General features: G+C 38.6%; 1 protein-coding gene across 1 annotated transcript; it reads right to left on the reverse strand.

Moving 5' to 3' along the window:
• Nucleotides 1-24: 24 nt before the first annotated feature.
• On the reverse strand, nt 25-16,286 carry LOC311069713 (deubiquitinase DESI2-like). Its single transcript, XM_084093093.1, has 7 exons — nt 16,093-16,286; nt 12,957-13,093; nt 11,664-11,759; nt 5,643-5,715; nt 2,816-2,909; nt 2,596-2,737; nt 25-2,406 (listed from the first exon to the last, which is right to left on the reverse strand). The coding sequence occupies exons 1-7, from the start codon at nt 16,154-16,156 to the stop codon at nt 2,170-2,172; spliced, it is 843 nt and encodes a 280-aa protein (XP_083949219.1). The 5' UTR covers nt 16,157-16,286; the 3' UTR covers nt 25-2,169.
• Between the last annotated feature and the right edge of the window lie 1,885 nt (nt 16,287-18,171).

Here is an 18,171-nt window from a genome sequence, read left to right on the forward strand (position 1 = left end):
TGACAGGAATAACATTCAGGGAAAAGCCTTTTAGTTTCTTTATTCTCTATATTCATCAGTAAATATCTGAAATTGTCCATCACATCAAAACAAGAAGTACTAATTGAGGCTAGAAATGGCATCAGTGGGGAATGCCTACAAAATGGGTCTTTGCTGTAGTAAAAGATCTCAGTTGTGGTCTCGGACTAAATTAAACAAAAATAGCATCATAAGAATTAGGCTCTACAGGTTGATAAGATCTTTGACAAAATAACAGTAAACAGAATCATATTTCAAATATAAAATTCTATTTTATAAATACTTCACCAAAAACATATTTCCCATAGATTTGACTCATGGGTGGTGTTTCCACCTACAATGCCATGCCATCCTGAGCGACAAAGGTGGGCTTCTAGAGATTTGCAAAGAGAAGAGGCAAAATGGCACAGAAAGATCAAAATAATACTGAGAGATGTATCATTTACTCTGATATGGACCATAGTCAAGGAATACACCTTTTTTAATATTTCATAAATAAACACATTTTAATGTTCTTAACTGTAACTGTCGATCTTTCAGCTGACGAAACACTGAAAATTAGCTTTTCTAACAAAATTTGTGGTAAGACATGTATTAAGAAAATTGCTATAGGACCATAAGTCAATCAACCTATTGACCGAACTGTGCATCTGTTTTTAGAGCTTAATTTTCATTTGTGAAAAATTAGATATGGCATCTACATTTACTAAGGTCTATTCCAGAGCCTGAAAATACCCTACAACCTTTAGTTGTTACCTTCATTTACTGTTGAGGTTGGAATACACTTCACTACTTTTAAAATCTGAAGAGATTTTAAAACGCTAGGCATCATACACTTGCTGATGTTGTAAAAGGTTACAAAGGAAAACTGGCCATTCTAAATGACTGAAGATCACACACTACCAGACTTTCAAGTCTTTCAAAACACAACAAAGTCACGCAGAAACATGTTTGATATCTTCCGACTGGATGGACTCAGTCTGAAGCTAAAAAACTGGAGTCTGTGCCCATCACACACGTGATTTTAGAGAAATCTGCAGCCTGGCTTTGACTTTTGGCAACTGGTGTCGACTCAGGAAAACAATCCGTGCAAAAGTCATGTAGTGAGGTGTGGATGACTCATTTTAACATCAACATCACTCTTTTCAGTCTGCACTTTTAAAAGCCAGAAAGCACAATAACTTAAGTCAAGAGAAATGACAATTAACACCTTTGCAACACACATTCCCTATCTTTCTTAATCACTCGCATTCAGCCACAACACTGTTGTACAGTAGGCCTACTGATACCAGACCTGATGTGCAGACCCCACCCACACGTTGCCACCCCCCCACCCCCCAACATCACCCTCACAAATGCCCCCTTTGTGTCCTCAACGACAGAAAAACGGGGCTTTTGTTTCAGTTGAGTCCAGCATATCAATGGCTTACAGTTATAAGGCTGCAATTTCCAACTGCTGTCAGTGTGTGAGACACGTGATGACATCGGCCCTTTTATTGTAAATTCATTGAAAACCTTTAACTTAAATATAAAACAAATACAGCTAAAGATATCGAAATAAAATAAATGTAAACCAAAGATGGCATTAGTTTGACATCATATCATCAAATTAAAGCAGATTTATATTACTAAAGTCACTGAGGAAAAAAGTAAGGTTAGGAATGTAAATTCCTCTGCAGATGACACACTGTTTTATTCTATCACAAAATAGAAAAGAATTAAATACACAGCAAACTCGGCTAAATCTAGAGAACACCCAGATGAGGTTAAAAGTCAAAGGGACAAACAGAAATGAATTGACTACTGAAAGTTCAGTATTTTTGAGGGGCCTGTAGTGCTGTCACACACCAGCAGGGGCAGTCCATCATGTTCACCCATCATTCATAATGTCCTACTTATAAGAGAGAGAACACTAAATGGCAAACACTGTTTTGATTTCCCTAAAATCTCAGTAGAAAATCAAACAATTCTAAAACTTTAAGAGAACCATTGCAAGGTTTTTAAATCCCTGTAGGCTCTACAGAAAAAACATGAGTGATTTCCCCTTTCAGAGACGCCATGAGGTCTGGTGTTCATCCAGCCCAGCAGGAGGCGCTGTAGCAGCAGGATCAGAGGTTGGAGTGTATGTGTGTTCAAATCACATATGTGAGATCACACACGGGTGTGTCTGCAGCTGTGTGAGGTTCCAGCGGCTGCCTCTGGGGCAGATGAGGGCTCATCGTCGCTGGAATCGTGTGTGTTCTCCTTCCGAAGGCCCATGCAGATATGGCTCTGGAGCGCGGCAGGCGTGAGCCACTCTTTAGGCAGACAACTCTGCAGAAATGGTATACAGGAGCTGAAATATGCCAATCGATTCACCCAGCGTGGGATCTCCTTCCCACACAGCAACTATAGAGAGAGAGAGGGAGAGAGAGAGAGAAAGAGAGAGAGAGAAATAATAAAATGTGAGAGTGTAGAAAAAAGTGTAGAAAAATTACAAGCATATATGTCATCATCAGTCAGTGAGGTTGTATATGGCCTATAGTCCGATCATTTATAAAAGAAAGACAGAAAAAGTCATTAGGAGAGTAAACTGACTTCAGACAGCGAGGATGAAAAATGGTTGCAGTTTTTGTGCATCAGGTGGTAGGCGTTCCCCTTGAACTCCTTTCCCAGCTCCTCCATTATTTTATCAATGTCCTCCTCTGCAAAGTCTGTTGTACCCAGAGCTATAGCCTCTCTGTAGAGAAAACAGGACTTGTGATATGGTTTTTATGGCTCATATGTGTGTGTGTGTATGTGGTTGTGTAAAACTCACTTGAATTTGAAAGTCTCCCCCAGTTCTGAGGCATTTCCAGGGCTGATCTCAAAAATGCCGCTGAAGGGATATGGATGGCCGCCATATGCAAACTCTAATGGAAACAAAACAGCAAATAATAATGTAGGTTGTGAAAAAAAATTTGACTGTCACTTTAGAAGGAATTTTACAAGAACAGTATACTTCACTTTAAATCCAGGCTGTCTTGAACATTGGGAGAACCAATGTACTTTGTACAGTAATCAATCTAAACTATTAGCAAATAATATCTTTATTTTAAAACATGCACAAATTCACTCTTAGTTGTATGCCTAATATGTCAAAAACAAATATTTCTTGTCTCATCACATCCAGTTACGTAAATGATTATTTTCATTTCAAAACAGTGAAATCTGACATAAAGTGGAGTGGTTTACTTTCCTGGATATTCCTTTTTGTCGTTTAAAATTTCTATCATAAATATTAAATGTTTAGCAACTTACATCCTACCTTGCATTCTTTCACCATTAGAAATGTAAGTGTCATGCTGGAATTCATATGTGGTATCTGTGAACAGTACCTTCTCTGATTTGATTAACCATCTCAATCATTTTGACATTGACGAGCGCAGTTAAACCGCAGAGGCAACCAGCCTAAAAATTTAACTTTTTTCTCATCCTAACAACAAACAGAGCAGCATCAAGAATATCAAATATTGGTGGGAACAAATTTGGCCATTTTGTCCCCCTCAATGTTTATGGTGGTTAAGGCCCTGCATTAATATCGGCAAGAAATCAAAATTGACGATTCTTGCTTTTTTGTTTTTTATTTATCAATGCACATCATCTATTCAATCAATTCCCGGTTAACAAAATCAAGTCAAATGTTTTTCTTGTTCGAGAAGCCGTTTGACTTGGATATACATCACATAAACATCATACATCTATTGCAATCATCTTTTTCCCCTATTCTGACATATATCTGTGTATTAATGAGAGGCTAGAGTAAAGATCCCACAAATCATGGCTCACTCCTCAAGGCTGCCTATGTCTGCTCTGTATCAATGCTGCTGCTTGCTGCTGAGTGTGAAAGAGTTTTTTTAAAAAGGAAACCGTGAAAGAAGACAGCATATTCTCTGTCACTTTATGACTTGGATCACTAATTGGCAACAGTTTCTTTTTTTCTGTTGTGTTCCATCATTGAAATATCTTTAATGTCCCCAAGGGGCAATTTGGTTAATGAATCATTCACTACAGACACAGACACAGTCCACTGCCACATGTAGGTCATGTCAAGTCATTTGCAAACCTTACACACTGCGAAGTGCGAGTGATTAAGAAAGATAGGGAATGTGTGTTGCAGGCCTTTAAATGCTGACAAGGATCAGATCACAGTGATTGCATCGGTGACCGCTGAATGAACAAAAACATGTACAATAACAAGGAAGATTAGTGTATGTGTATATATCACATTACTTAAAGGAACACTCCACCGTTTTTTGAAATAGGGCTTATTCACCTTCTTTCCTACATTTAGATAGGTGGGCAAATGCATTTTTGTCTCAGTGCATGCATTGTTTTAGTTTGACAGGGTCGGCGCTAGCTTAGCTTAGCATAATGAATGGAATCCTTTGTTGCCAGCTAGCATGTCCTGAGTAAAAGTGATATAAAAAATAGAAAAAACTCACCTAATTACTTCTTGTGGCCTGCGTATTCACAATGAGTACAAATAGCGATGCAGATTAACACTAGGCGATTTCCTAGGCAGATATTGACTTATATATTAAGGACTATATTAGGGGGAAGCACAGGCGAAGCACTGCTACTTGGGCGTGATATCTCTGCGCCCAAGTAGCAGTGCTTCGCCTGTGCTTCCCCCTAATATAGTCCCAAGTCAATATCTGCATAGGAAATCGCCTAGTGTTAATCTGCATCACTATTTGTACCTGTTGTGAATACGCAGGCCACAAGAAGTAATTAGGTGGGTTTTTTTTTTATATATTACTTTTACTCAGGACATGCTAGCTGGCAACAAAGGATTCCATTCATTGTGCTAAGCTAAGCTAGCGCCGACCCTGTCAAACTAAAACAATGCATGCACTGAGACAAAAATGCATTTGCCCACCTATCTAAATGTAGGAAAGAAGGTGAATAAGCCCTATTTCAAAAAACGGTGGAGTGTTCCTTTAAAGGAACACGCGACTTTTTGGGACTTTAGCTTATTCACCGTATCCCCCAGAGTTAGATAAGTCCATACATACCCTTTTCATCTCCGTGCGTGCCGTTACTCTGTCTGATGCACCCACCGCTAGCCTAGCTTAGCACAAAGACTGGAGGTAAACGGCTCCAGCTAGCATACTGCTTAACATTTTCCTATTTACATGTTGTGATTTGTATAGGCTAAGCTAAGTGCTATCAAAGTGTCGCCGCGCGCCAGAGCGATTGAGTGCATGCACTGAGACGAAAGAGGCATGTATCAACTCGTCTTAGTTAAGGGAATAACATAGTTTAATATGAAAAAATGGTGGAGTGTTCCGCCACTCCAATTACTACTACTTAAATAAAAAATAAAAAAACTGAAATGATGAATGATATTCAGTTGCTCATTCAGTTCTAAATTATCTTCACCCTCACGTCATAGTATTTTTTATTTGACACTCTAAATATATCAGTAATGGAAACTGTCCATTACCATGTCCACTAATTAGTCCCAGTAGCTGAAACAACCCTTTCCACTGTGTGTAATGAAGTTCTTTACAAATGGGACTGAGGTTCCAGTATAGGTCTAGAGTTTGATGCAATAAAAGAAAAATATTAAATCATTGAATAAGCTTAATATGTCACTCTACCTCTGCCGTAGATCTCTATTCCTGAGTGGAAGACTCCAATACCCAGAGTGGAGGTGTATTCATTTATCCAGTACTAAGAGAGCAAGAGGGAGAACGACATCATCATACAATCATGTTTTAATTAACTGTAAATGTATTTGTTTCTCTATGTCTGGATCTATCTACCTATCTATATTCTGCATCCTGTTAGCTATATACAAGGCATTCAAATCAATGAATGGTGCAAAGCCCTGACACACACACTCTATGCACACACACACACACACACACACACACACAATAAGCTGGGGAAGCTTAAGAGAAAACATATATGTGTGAGGCCAAAAAGGTGCACCAGCTGCCCTTCATGAATAATAGAACATGCAGAACATGATTTAATGTACACAGAGACTAGTCTATCCCACCCCAGTGTTTTATATGGTGTGTGTATTCCAGGTTCCAGGGGAATGCATGAATTAACTTATAATACATACTTTGAATGTCATGTCATTCGATTTGGATATAGTATTTAGATAGCATCTTATTAAATGTAAAATAAACTAATAAGTCCACGTGTACCCATTAGTCACTTTCTTGATGTTAAAATGTCTGTCTTGTAGTTTTATGACATAATATTGCATAAAATAAACAGCATTTTAATGACAAGAAGTGTTACTTCCTAAATAAACATTTGGATTGCCACAATCTATGGTCACAATCACTGTTATATCTAGTGCGAGTGTTTAGATTGTGATGGGGTTACAGCGCCTCCTCGAGCAAGGGAGTAAAAACACACGCGCTGTCATCTATACCGCTGTCAAAGATGCTTCACACTCACAGTAGGTTTGAAAACGTGCTTTCAAAATGAAACCTCTGTGTTAGCGGCCCAGATTCTTCATCACTACACTATCACCACCATTCCTAAAGTCTTTGTATTGTTATTTAATAAAATGCAAAATTAGAGCCCAAAAGGAACGAGGTTTATGATAAACAGTGTAAAGGATGAAATAATGAAATGGTTAAAGTTCTTACCATGTCATACACATTAAGAATAACGGGCTCATTTGCCATCCTGAGAGAGAAGCGCGCGGTCCCTTAAAATAACGGGCGTTTATTGCTCTCGAGCCCCTCGCGCACCCGGGATTCGCATCCAAAGAAGATAAAAACACAGCAAAGTCGCTACTGCAACATCCAAAAGACCAAAACACTACATAAACGACCCACTCTTTTCATTTTATCCATCAGAGAGTCATTCTGTGAGATGTTTCGCTGGGCTCGTGGGCCTAGTCGCGTTACTAACCGAGAAACAGCGGCTGCAGAGGTAGGCACGGGCGAGGAAAGGCAACAGGGCATCAGTTTCCATCAATGGTGAATCTAGCCAGAGAAAACAGGCACTTGTGGCCTCAGAGTGCGCAGCGCGCGGACAGTCTCCGGTAAGCGCGAGGGGAATAGAGCACAGGCACCGAATAAGACCTATTTCACCGGTTTTCAATGGTAGACACTAACCCAAAAAAGTCCTGAAAGGGCGCAGATGATATGTGATGCACAACGACTGGCTGTCAGCCAAATCAGGAGTTTGAATTCCCGTTAAGATGACCAATATTCCATATAGAATGTTGCTGTAAAGAAGCGCGCGCTCGCGCGTGTTTCGATTGCACGGGTTTTGCCGCTTGTCTGAGCGCTGGGGTCGCAGATGTGATGTCGAAGGGAGCTTGGTGCAGTTCCGACCCCAACAGCCATCAGCGCCGCAGTCCCGGGGTTTGTCCTCATGGAGGCCGCGCTGAGCAGCACGGACGCGGTGTGAAAATTCCTAAACACGGTTCATTCTATTGATGGTGACATCACTCTAGCCGGGTCGCGAGCGTGAGGAATCTAGTGTGCACTAGAACCAGCGGAGCGTGCGCTTATTACATCATCATCATCACGATCAATACGCAGCGCGTTCATCACCCCCCTCCTCCATCCGCGCAGAGCGTTATATCGGGGCGGGGGCGATGCGTATTATTCCGATCTCCAAATAACAGTGTTATGTTAAAATGGCATCTGAAGAATATGTTAACAGACATAAACTACAAACTGTACAAAAAATAAATAATAATTTTAAAGGAAATCAACGAAAATGCTGAATGCAACCTGATCGTTGGTTAACTGTAACATAAGGTATTATATAAAACGAAAAAAATAAAAAATATTAAATTATATTTTAAAATACAATACATGTGATTTTACTGCAAAAGAAGTAACTTTTTACTTGTAAAAATTCTGCATGGCCTTATAATTTACTAAAAAATTAATATGTATCAAGGCAATCCATATCGATTACAGTGAAATATTGTTACAAATATGTTTTTGTAGTAAAGAAAAGTATAGAACCACCTTATATTTTATGGATGAAGTTCTACATTTGTTTAGGACTGAGGTTATTTTTGCTTGCAGTTACATTGTGTTTCATGCATTGTTTACAGTGAATTTGACACTTTTTTGACAGTGCATTATTACAGGAGCTCATCTAAGCTGGTGCATAGCTCTCAGAGGGTTTATTTGTGACAGAGAGGGGGAGAGGGAGATGGCTTTAATGCTTACTGTATAACCCATAACATGGTGAGGCTGTCCGTTTTCATAGGTTTAGTATTTGATTGATGGTGTTTGAGCAAAATTGCACTGTTAAGTCTTATCTAGTACATAAGTGCATGAAGGAAAATGTGTTAGACATGTTTTAGCCATGCTGCTGTCATTTAAAAAATGAAACAGTATTACAGAACAGAGAGGTGTATTTTTAGGTATGTCATTTAGAATACTGATTATTCAATATTCTAAATACATTAGAAGTAAATGTAAATAAGCCAAATCTTTAACCATGATGCAACCGCTCTTTCTGCTTTAGCCATAATGTAATAAGACTCCAGCAGAGGAAGCACTGCATTATCACTCTCTTTTGTTTCTCTCTCCTACTTTAAGTGCACTCAATCACTGCTGCCTTTGAGTGTATTGATTTCTGATGAGGAGGACTACTACACACACAGACACAAACATGCACATACCACTAGTCATTTGTCAAAGGCATGTGCTTCTGTTCTCAGACAAAGAGACAGCAGCAGACAGCCCATCCACTCACACATACAGCATGTTATCGTGAGTCATATCAATGGGATACAGATGCAGAGCAGTTCTCTGCATTTCATCCATCCCTCACACAATTGAACCCACTTGTCACAGTATCAAAATATTTTGTATCTGCTGTCCAGAGTCATGGTTATGGCACTAGGACAAGGGATTAAAATATTTTGACAGCAATATTTTTACTATATCACACACACACTATGTATATATAAGATCTGTAGCCTACTGTATTAGTGAAAGTGAAAAATAATCCAGTTAGAACACCTGCTCTGACCAATGATATAGCTGAGCTTTATGACGACAGTAAAATCTTATTATATTTATTTATTCATATCTAACTCAAATTTAAAATTATTATTTGTAAAGCTATAATTCTTATAAAATTTTCATCTTAAAAGGGTTAGTTCACCCAAAAATTAAAATTCTGTCATTAATTACTCCTTCATATACCTTCATGTTGTTTAAAACCCTTTCATTCATATTCGGATGTCCCTCCATTGACAGTCGGATATTAATATTTTTACAGATTACTATTTTGTAAATAAAGTGGTAAATTCATTGGGTTATTATTATTTTATTTTATTTTTGCAAACAAAGCACTTCATAAAACAGTCCCTTCATAAAACTTAGGCTTAAAAGTTAAAACTGATGTCTTTACTACCTTTGGTGGGTGAAGGTGGTAGTTGCGTAGACTGTCATTGAAGGGACAGAAAGCTCTGATCATTAAAAAAGATCTTCATTTGTGTTCCGAAGATGAACGAAAGTCTTACGGGTTTGAAACGACATGAGGGTGAGTAATTAATGACAGAATTTTCATTTTTGGGTGAACTATCCCTTTAAGAAATCAGAATTCCTGTGAAATCCTGAAGGGGGCTGTGAGGACACTTATGGAGCTTCTTCTGTATGCGTATTTTGGGATATTACATAAAAACGCTGGATGGAAACGCCAAGATGCGCATTCATTCTAAAAATGCGCAATTAATTTTATACGAAAAGACGACATACGCATAAACTACGATGGAAACTCCTTTACCAAATAAATCACGTGACTTTGCATCAACAGTGGATGTGATTGGATGACCGGACTAACCAACAGACGAATTTCATTCCCTACACCTAAAATGTGTGACGATTTTGTAAACACATGGGATGGAAACACTGCTTTATTCCAATTTTGCCTTAAATTCGCAACGGTAGATGGAAACATAAGTGTGAAGCGTGTTTTTCGTCAATTACATGTGATTGAAGAAGGTCAACTTGTCCCTCCGCAAAAATGTACAACAAAAACAGACTATTTCAGACCTTACGTCCATCCTCAGTAATAAAACTTTACCATACGGTTCGTCTTGTTAACATTAATGCATTTGGTATCATATGATTTTTTTTAACGGTAAGCTATTTTTTTTTAAAGAACACATTAATCTAGGTCAATGTTAATTTATAAACACTTGTAAATTCATTTTCATTCATAATACATTAATTCTAATTTCTGCATCTTAAAACGTAAAAATGCACTTGCATATGTAGATTTCAGTGTCAATACAAATCAATGATTTCGCCGTTTTAATAAAAAAATTTTTACAAATACTGAGAAGCAAAAAGTAAATAGTCTTTTCAAACAAATGATTTATTCAATGCTTGATGCATGTGAATCTAACATTATTTAAACTGAAATGTGAATGAGAACTTCATACATTGCCTTTACATGTGGTTGTTTTATCCACACAGATCTGCAGAAGATCCGCCATGACAACACAAATACATCTGTCAGTTACAGGACAGATATTACAGTCAGAAGCAGCACGAGCTGCCGCCCATAAAACTGCAGACAGGGAGCAGCGCTGAGACCAGCAGCTCAACTTGGCAAGGCACGAGTTGAGGTGAAGAAAAAAAATTAGTGTACAAGAGGATTCCAGAAACACAAGCCATATACAACATCAACAATACATCTTTTTCATTCTGATTGTGAATTCTAACAAGTTCCACCTTTAGGTTTTGTTTCCCCTGTGGGAAGAAGAGCAAATACAAGGCCAAGCACTGATGGCAAATAAACAAACTGAACGGCTTCACTTCCCACACTATTGCAGCCACTGAAATTCATCCTGCATGTTCCAACATGGATGAGTGAGAAATTAAAGTATTTAAAAAATAAAAGAAAAATCTCAACCCACATCATGCACGCTTTCAAACATACTCTTGCACAAGCAGGTACAAGAGAATACCTCAATTAATCTAATGGTACAACCTCAGGCTCATTCAAGCACTCTCTGGAGGTGCAAGACGGTCTGTCTTCTGCCCAGAAACACAGCTCCACCTCGGCCTCGGTCTCCTGCCTGCGGCCCCTCTGTCTAGTTCGGATTACAGAGATTTCTGCAGCTGTTGATCCAAACACTGTGCTCATCATCCCTGTTCCCTTATTCCACCACGCGATGTCATCAGGCATGCTGGATATTCTGGTTAAACGCCAATGATTATCACCAAATTAATTGTGAAAATAATTTACAGCTACACGCGTGTCATCATAACATGGCATAAACGATTAAAGAAAATTTGCACATTCTGCTTCCATTAACTGGGTTTCCATTTTCACTCCCTGGTTATGTTTGGACGAGTTCAAAAAAAAAAAAAAAAAAATTTAGTCTATAAAATGTGATTGGTTAAAACGGGCCTCTGGGCCCCCGGTGGTTCAGCTGAAAGCGTTTGTAAGCGATGAAACCTGCTGTCACTACTGCCAGGGTGACTACAGCATACAATGTCCATGTACCGAAAGCAGATGAAGATTCTCCATCGGCACGAGAGCTTGTGGGGCCGTTCTGCAGAATAGGCTGTAGACATATACAAACACATGTAAGTGAAGCTGATTGATTGACAGTTCCCAGAGATGTTATCTACATCACAGATGCGATGGCCAGCAGAACTTACTCGCTGCTGTATGCGAAGATGCACATCCTCCCCTGCAGACCGAAACAGCTCCACTGCTGCACCATGAGACAGATTGTCCAACCTCTGGCCATTTATCTACACGAAACAATCATGTACTCATCATTTATTTTGAAATAAGAGCATATATGAAAATGCAACTTTCATATCAGTGGAATAAATATCATTTTAAAATATATTCATTTTATAAATTAAAATAATATTTCACAATGTTACAGTTTTTCTTTTAACAAATGAGTGCAGCCTTGGTGAGCATAAGAGACCTTTTTTAAATCTTACTGACTCCAAACGTTTATGTAAAGTTAGATTTTATAGTTTATACTTAAAGGAACACTCCACCGTTTTTTGAAATAGGGCTTATTCACCGTCTTTCCTACATTTAGATAGGTGGGCAAACGCATTTTTGTCTCAGTGCATGCATTGTTTTAGTTTGGCAGCGCCGCCGCTAGCTTAGCTTAGCATAATGAATGGAATCCTTTGTTGCCAGCTAGCATGTCATGAGTAAAAGTGATTAAAAAAAAACTAATAAAAAAAACTAATTACTTCTTGTGGCCTGCGTATTTAAAACGAGTACAAATAGCAATGCAGATTAAGACTAGGCAATTTCCTAGGCAGATATTGACATGGGACTATATTGGGAGGAGGAGCTGCGTGCTTTGGAAATAGAACGACAGGAGGAGGAGGTTGCGATCGCTCAACAGCCTGAGGACGTGAGGATGAGAGCCAACATGAACTGGTGGTGTGAATGTGGGGGAATATGCCAACCTATGCCGACTGAAATAGAGTGTCTGTGCTGTGGCGAGTGGGACAAGGTACTGCCATCGATGACCAGGCTCAACGTGGGGGGATTTCAGGTGTTGCTTGATATCTCTGCGCCCAAGTAGCAGTGCTTTGCCTGTGCTTCACCCCAATATAGTCCCAAGTCAATATCTGCCTAGGAAATCGCCTAGTCTTAATCTGCATTGCTATTTGTACTCGTTGTGAATATGCAGGCCACAAGTAGTAATTCGTTTTTTTTTTTTTTTTTTAATGTTTTGATCACTTTTACTCACGACATGCTAGCTGGCAACAAAGGATTCCATTCATTATGCTAAGCTAAGCTAGCGGCGGCGCTGCCAAACTAAAACAATGCATGCACTGAGACAAAAATGCGTTCCACTTCTGCTCTGGTGAAGTGGCAGTTTTGATTCACAGTTAAGTACACAGATATTTAAGAATTAAACATGAGTAAAGTATAATTTGTTGAGTTTGTACAGTAAATTACAGTGGTTTTACCGCAATAACTTTATCTCCCTCCTGCAGACGTCCGTCCAGCGCGGCTGCTCCGTTTTCTTTGATTTTTGCCACATAGATTCCGCTGTCATTCATTATATACTGCTGGTCCACTCCACCGACTATATTAAACCCCAGACCTGACAGAGACGGAGAGGATGTTACACACAGCACCAGGTTGGACTACTTACATGATAAAACTATGGTCAGAAGGCCTTAATGTGATTTCTGAAGAAGCAGACATGGTGTACAAACAGACATGATCTAAGCCAGGCATCACTTCTTATGATACAGTGGTATCATTCTTAATTCACACAAACACACACACGGAAAACATCACTGTGAAATGCAGTCCTCGCTATCAGAAACATTTATGCTAATGTATAATGTAAGAAATGTTAATCAAAACACTTAAAATTGGTGATTGAAATTATGCAGTAGGCAAAAAAAAGTTTTAAAAAGTTCCTCTTCTTTGCTCTTTTATGTATTTTAGTTAAGAGGTTGATCCAACTCAAATTTAAAATCACAACGAAATGAAAAATGCAACATCTTTTCCTCTGAATTGTGACGTACATCCGAGTGAAACCAGTAGTGCTGTAGCGGTGCGTCGATGACGTCGACGCGTCGACGTCAAAATTACGTCGACGTCATATTTTTTGCGTCGACGCTTCTTTATTTATTTATTTATTTATTTATTTTATTTTTTTGTACCATTCCCGGAGGTACAGCTCGCCACACACACACCGCCCGCCGTGTTATTCTGTCATGTTTTCTCCCTTTCTTTCCAAACCGCGACAAACGCCTGTCTCCTTTCTCTGCAGAATGTGATAAATCCGCTCAACCAATCACAGCGCACCATTCCACGCATTGTAAACAGTAACGGTGGCGCTTTGAATACACCCGGCATCCTAGTTTTCCTTATCTACTTTGCACTTTTTGATCAACAAACAAACAAAAAAATGAATACATTTGACGGCATTGATGGACCTGTGGTGGATTCTGCCGTAGGGAAGAAACGTAAGCCATCGAAATCTAATCATTTACGTGAGGAGATTAACAAGATGAGGCACGCGGGAGGAAGAGAAATGCCGACTGTTGCTTGTTCTCACACTGCGTCAAACTTCTGTCGAATGCTGACACGTGAACCCCAGGGGATCTTTTAAAAAAATTCTTGTACTCAGTCAACGAAAACCGAGCAGGACCAAGCCATTTTACAGCTGATCGCCGTCAAAAAATTTCAGAAGGTATTTCTTAGCGATGGCTGATTGAATGTAGCCTATGTTTAGTCCAGTACGTGCTAAATATAAGATTAGTATTGACCGAGTTCAGAGGCTGTCATGTGGATCAACTTACTTTGTTGTGTATTTTCAACAGTTTCAATATGAAAAATAACTTTTATATTGATTCAATGGATTAATTGCATTTAAAATAAAAAACGTGTCATGAATTTATTGCATTTTTGGGAAAAAAATAATCTGTTTTTATAATAAATCTTTGAAAATCAAAATCTGGATTTGAATTATTTATGTTATTATAACCTAAAGATGCTATGTGAAAGTTTGAAACAGAAAATAGTGGTTTTAATCTTGCCACTTTCTTGGTAAATAAAATCAATTTTTTACTCAAATTAATCAAAATGGATTTATCACGTTTATACTATATTATTCAGAAGTAAACATTGTAGCTGACAGTGTGTTTGTCAGAATGTTTATTTTTTAAACCACAACCTTCTAAGTGCTTCTTTTACTGATATATTTAACAATATCTTTTGCATTTCTCATCCAAACAACGTCAAACTTGGCACTGCACTTACTCGTGCCCAGACAGCTGTCGAGTTTGAAATCCATCGGAGTAACGGTTCGAGAGATATGCGAATAACAGACAGGATAATTAATTCAAATTAGTCGTTAGATTAGTCGACTAATCGATAAAATAATCGCCCGACTAATCGTTTAATAAATAATCGTTTACCCCAGCCCTAGAAACCAGATTATCAAAAAACAAAATGTAGAGTGGGGACTTGTGTCTATAAATTAGTAGTTGATTGAATTTTGAAATGTGGGTATCACTCAATGATTGGAGAAGTCCGGCATACGTCACCAGAGAGAAATCGTGACGTACGTCGGAAGATATGCAATTTTGATTAAACATTACAAGGGGAAAAAAAGGTGGGGGAAAATGAATAAAAATACAAGGATGATTCATTCAATACGACCTATAACATGCATTTAGGTAGATAAAGTGATTTTTCAAATTTTAAATGCATTTGATTTATTTACGCAATTTATTCAAAATTTAATTTATTTAACTGAATATGTACGGCAAGACAACAGAGTCTGAAACTAAAAAGGAAAGGTCTTCTTTCTAGAAACTAAAAAGGTGGTCAAAATGTAGGATAGCGATACATCACTGCACACTGGTGGACAGTTTTGCACCTGGTATTGTTTTATTGTAAAATCATGTTAAATAATATTATATCAGATCCAGTCCAGGGGTCTAAGTCTAATTTAATTTATGCGGGATTAAGAACATTTTCTTTCCAATATTGACAAATGAATTGTAGGGTGGGCCTGGTATCAGTTGAACAGACTGACTTGATCTGCAGTGTTGATGACGTATGAAGATTCTATTATTGTTTTCAAGTCATACCCTTTAATCAAAGTCAAAGTCCAGACCTATCAGAGCAGTCCAGTCCATAACCTCACAAAGGTCACACACACCAACGCATTATATAACAGTTTAATCAAAGTCAACAAGCAGCGTAGACTGTCAGCTCTCAGAACCTGCACAGATCCAGACCCACAACTCCTGAAAGACTTCAATATCAGGCAAACATAGTGTGCATGAATCTGCCAGAAATGTGTCTGTATATGTCGGTCGATTTCGCTGATAGTGTAACGTTATTGTGCTGGTTCTGAACTTTCGCTTTCATAACACAAACGTCTCTAAATAAACCTCGATCTACTCGTCTGCAAGAACCCACTCGTGTCCGGATTATCTATTCGGGTTTACGGCGCCTGTTAAATCAGGACTTATTGTTGAAGCGGGCCGAACCAGCAGCAGAACCGAACCGCTGGACCGAGCTCTGTTTCAACAGCTCCAACAGTGCAGGAGAAGTCGAAGAGAGAGCCAAACTTACCAGCCGGGCCTCTTTTCAGTGTAATATCTGTAACGCCCGCCGCGCTGTGTGCGGATCCGTTCATGATGTCGGAAAAAGTTCTACTTTTTATTCCCGAAACAGCTAAAAAGCCTCCTAAAGCGTGCGGAACTCCGCCTGCTTCCTCTCTAATGCTGCCGGGACACGAGCGCACCCGTCACTGCCCCCTAGAGGACACCACCTGAACACTTTCAAAGCGCACTGCAGTGACGGGACGCCTGACTCATCTTCGGGAGTCGGTTCTTGCAACAGTTCGCCATATTGCATCACGTATATGTAAAAAGAAATCTGTGTAGTATATGCTCTAAAACTATTGATGTTATTGCTTTTTTTCGATTAGATGTTTATTGTAATTTTATTAAATAGCACATTCAACAACAAAATAATTCATTTGCATCTCTTGGCTGAAAAAATAATAATACTTGTTTTAAACTGTTATAGACTCAAGTCGTGCATATTTTCAGTATGTTTTATTTGTAAGATTTGTGCTTGTTTTTCCACACCAGTCAAATGTCCATACAATCAGCGCAGTCGACTTGTTTGAAAGAGACAGTTCTCTGTTCAGTGAATCGGTGACCGGTTGACCACTCGTACCGTGATTTGTGAACAAATCTTTTAGACATTATGGCTGCATCCGAAATCACATACTTCCCTACTATATAGCAGGCAAAAACAGTATGTGACTAAAACTATATAGTAGGCGAAAAACAGAATGTGACTAAAACTATATAGTAGGCGAAAAACAGAATGTGACTAAAGAAGTATGTCTCTGGCTGTGTCCAAATCGCATACTTACCTACTATACAGTAGGTGAAAAACAGTATGTAACTAAAACTATAAAGTAGGTGAAAAACAGTATGTGACTAAAGAAGTAGGCCTATGTCTATGGCTGCTTACAAAATCGCATACTTCCCTACTATATAGTAGGCTAAAAACAGTATGTTACTAAAATATGTTTATTACTAGTCCAAATCGCATACTTACCTACTATATAGTAGGTGAAAAACAGTATGTGACTAAAGAAGTGTCTATGGCTGCGTCCAAATTGCATACTTACCTACTATATGGTAGGAGAAAAACAATATGTGACTAAAACTATAGTAGGCGAAAAGTATTTGACTAAAGTAGGCATTTGTCTATGGCTGCGTCCGAAATCACATACATCCCTACTATATAGTACTAGGCGAAAAACAGTATGTGACTAAAACTATATGGTAGGTAAAAAACAGTATGTGACTAAAACTATATAGTAGGTGAAAAACAGTATGTGACTAAAGAAGTATGTCTATGGCTGCATCCGAAATCGCATACTTACCTACTATATAGTAGGTCAAGCGTTGATGCCCCTTGTGAATGCAGCATGAGGCCATGGGAGAGGATTTATGAATGGCAGTGAAGTGACATAACTGACCCTGGTAGGTCACATGATAATGACAACATGGCGGATGTAGTGCGTCCAGATTACATTCCTACTACACACATTCATACTGCAGTAGTCAACATTTGAAGTAGATCAAAAAAGTTAATCAAAGTTGTCCTAAGACAAGAACGGGTATTGTTCAAAATTCATGTATAACTTTGATGAAAGGTTTTGATCCACTTTAAATGTTGACTACTGTATAGAACATACTTTTTTGGCAGTCGTGAAGTAATTACTTACTCAAAATAAGTACCTACTCAAGAGAGTATGCCATTTCGGACACAGCCTAGGTGTGTTTGACTTGAAGCGGCGCTGTGCAGACCGATCGGTGTATGACATCAAAGTACAGAGAGAGTGATTAGAGAGAAGGCGGCTTGCAGTAGGCCTACTTTGATGTCAAACACCGATCGGTCTGCGCAGCGCCGCTTCAAGTCAAACACACCTCTTGTTTTGTGAATCAGTTCAATTGAATCATTAAAAAGATTTGATTCAAAGAGAACGATTCATTCACCAATCAGACGCAACCGTATTGACAATCATCAGAAATCTCACGTAGCTTCACCAATGTGTGCAGAAATTGTGCCCTTATTCTTTGAAAAACATGTTATATAATATTTTTATTAATATTATATATTTTGATT

Source organism: Abramis brama (genome assembly GCF_963993115.1).
Source record: "Abramis brama genome assembly, chromosome: 19".
NCBI classification, from domain to species: Eukaryota; Metazoa; Chordata; class Actinopteri; order Cypriniformes; family Leuciscidae; genus Abramis; species Abramis brama.

Bases quoted from the DNA above. Each gene is read 5' to 3' on its own strand.
- LOC311069713 (XM_084093093.1), bottom strand. From the start codon at position 16,156: ATGAACGGATCCGCACACAGCGCGGCGGGCGTTACAGATATTACACTG. The intron at 13,094-16,092 runs GTAAGTTTGGCT...CGTCTCTGTCAG, and splicing joins ACTGAAAAGAGGCCCGGCTG to GTCTGGGGTTTAATATAGTC. The intron at 11,760-12,956 runs GTAAAACCACTG...TGTTTCGTGTAG, and splicing joins AGGGAGATAAAGTTATTGCG to ATAAATGGCCAGAGGTTGGA.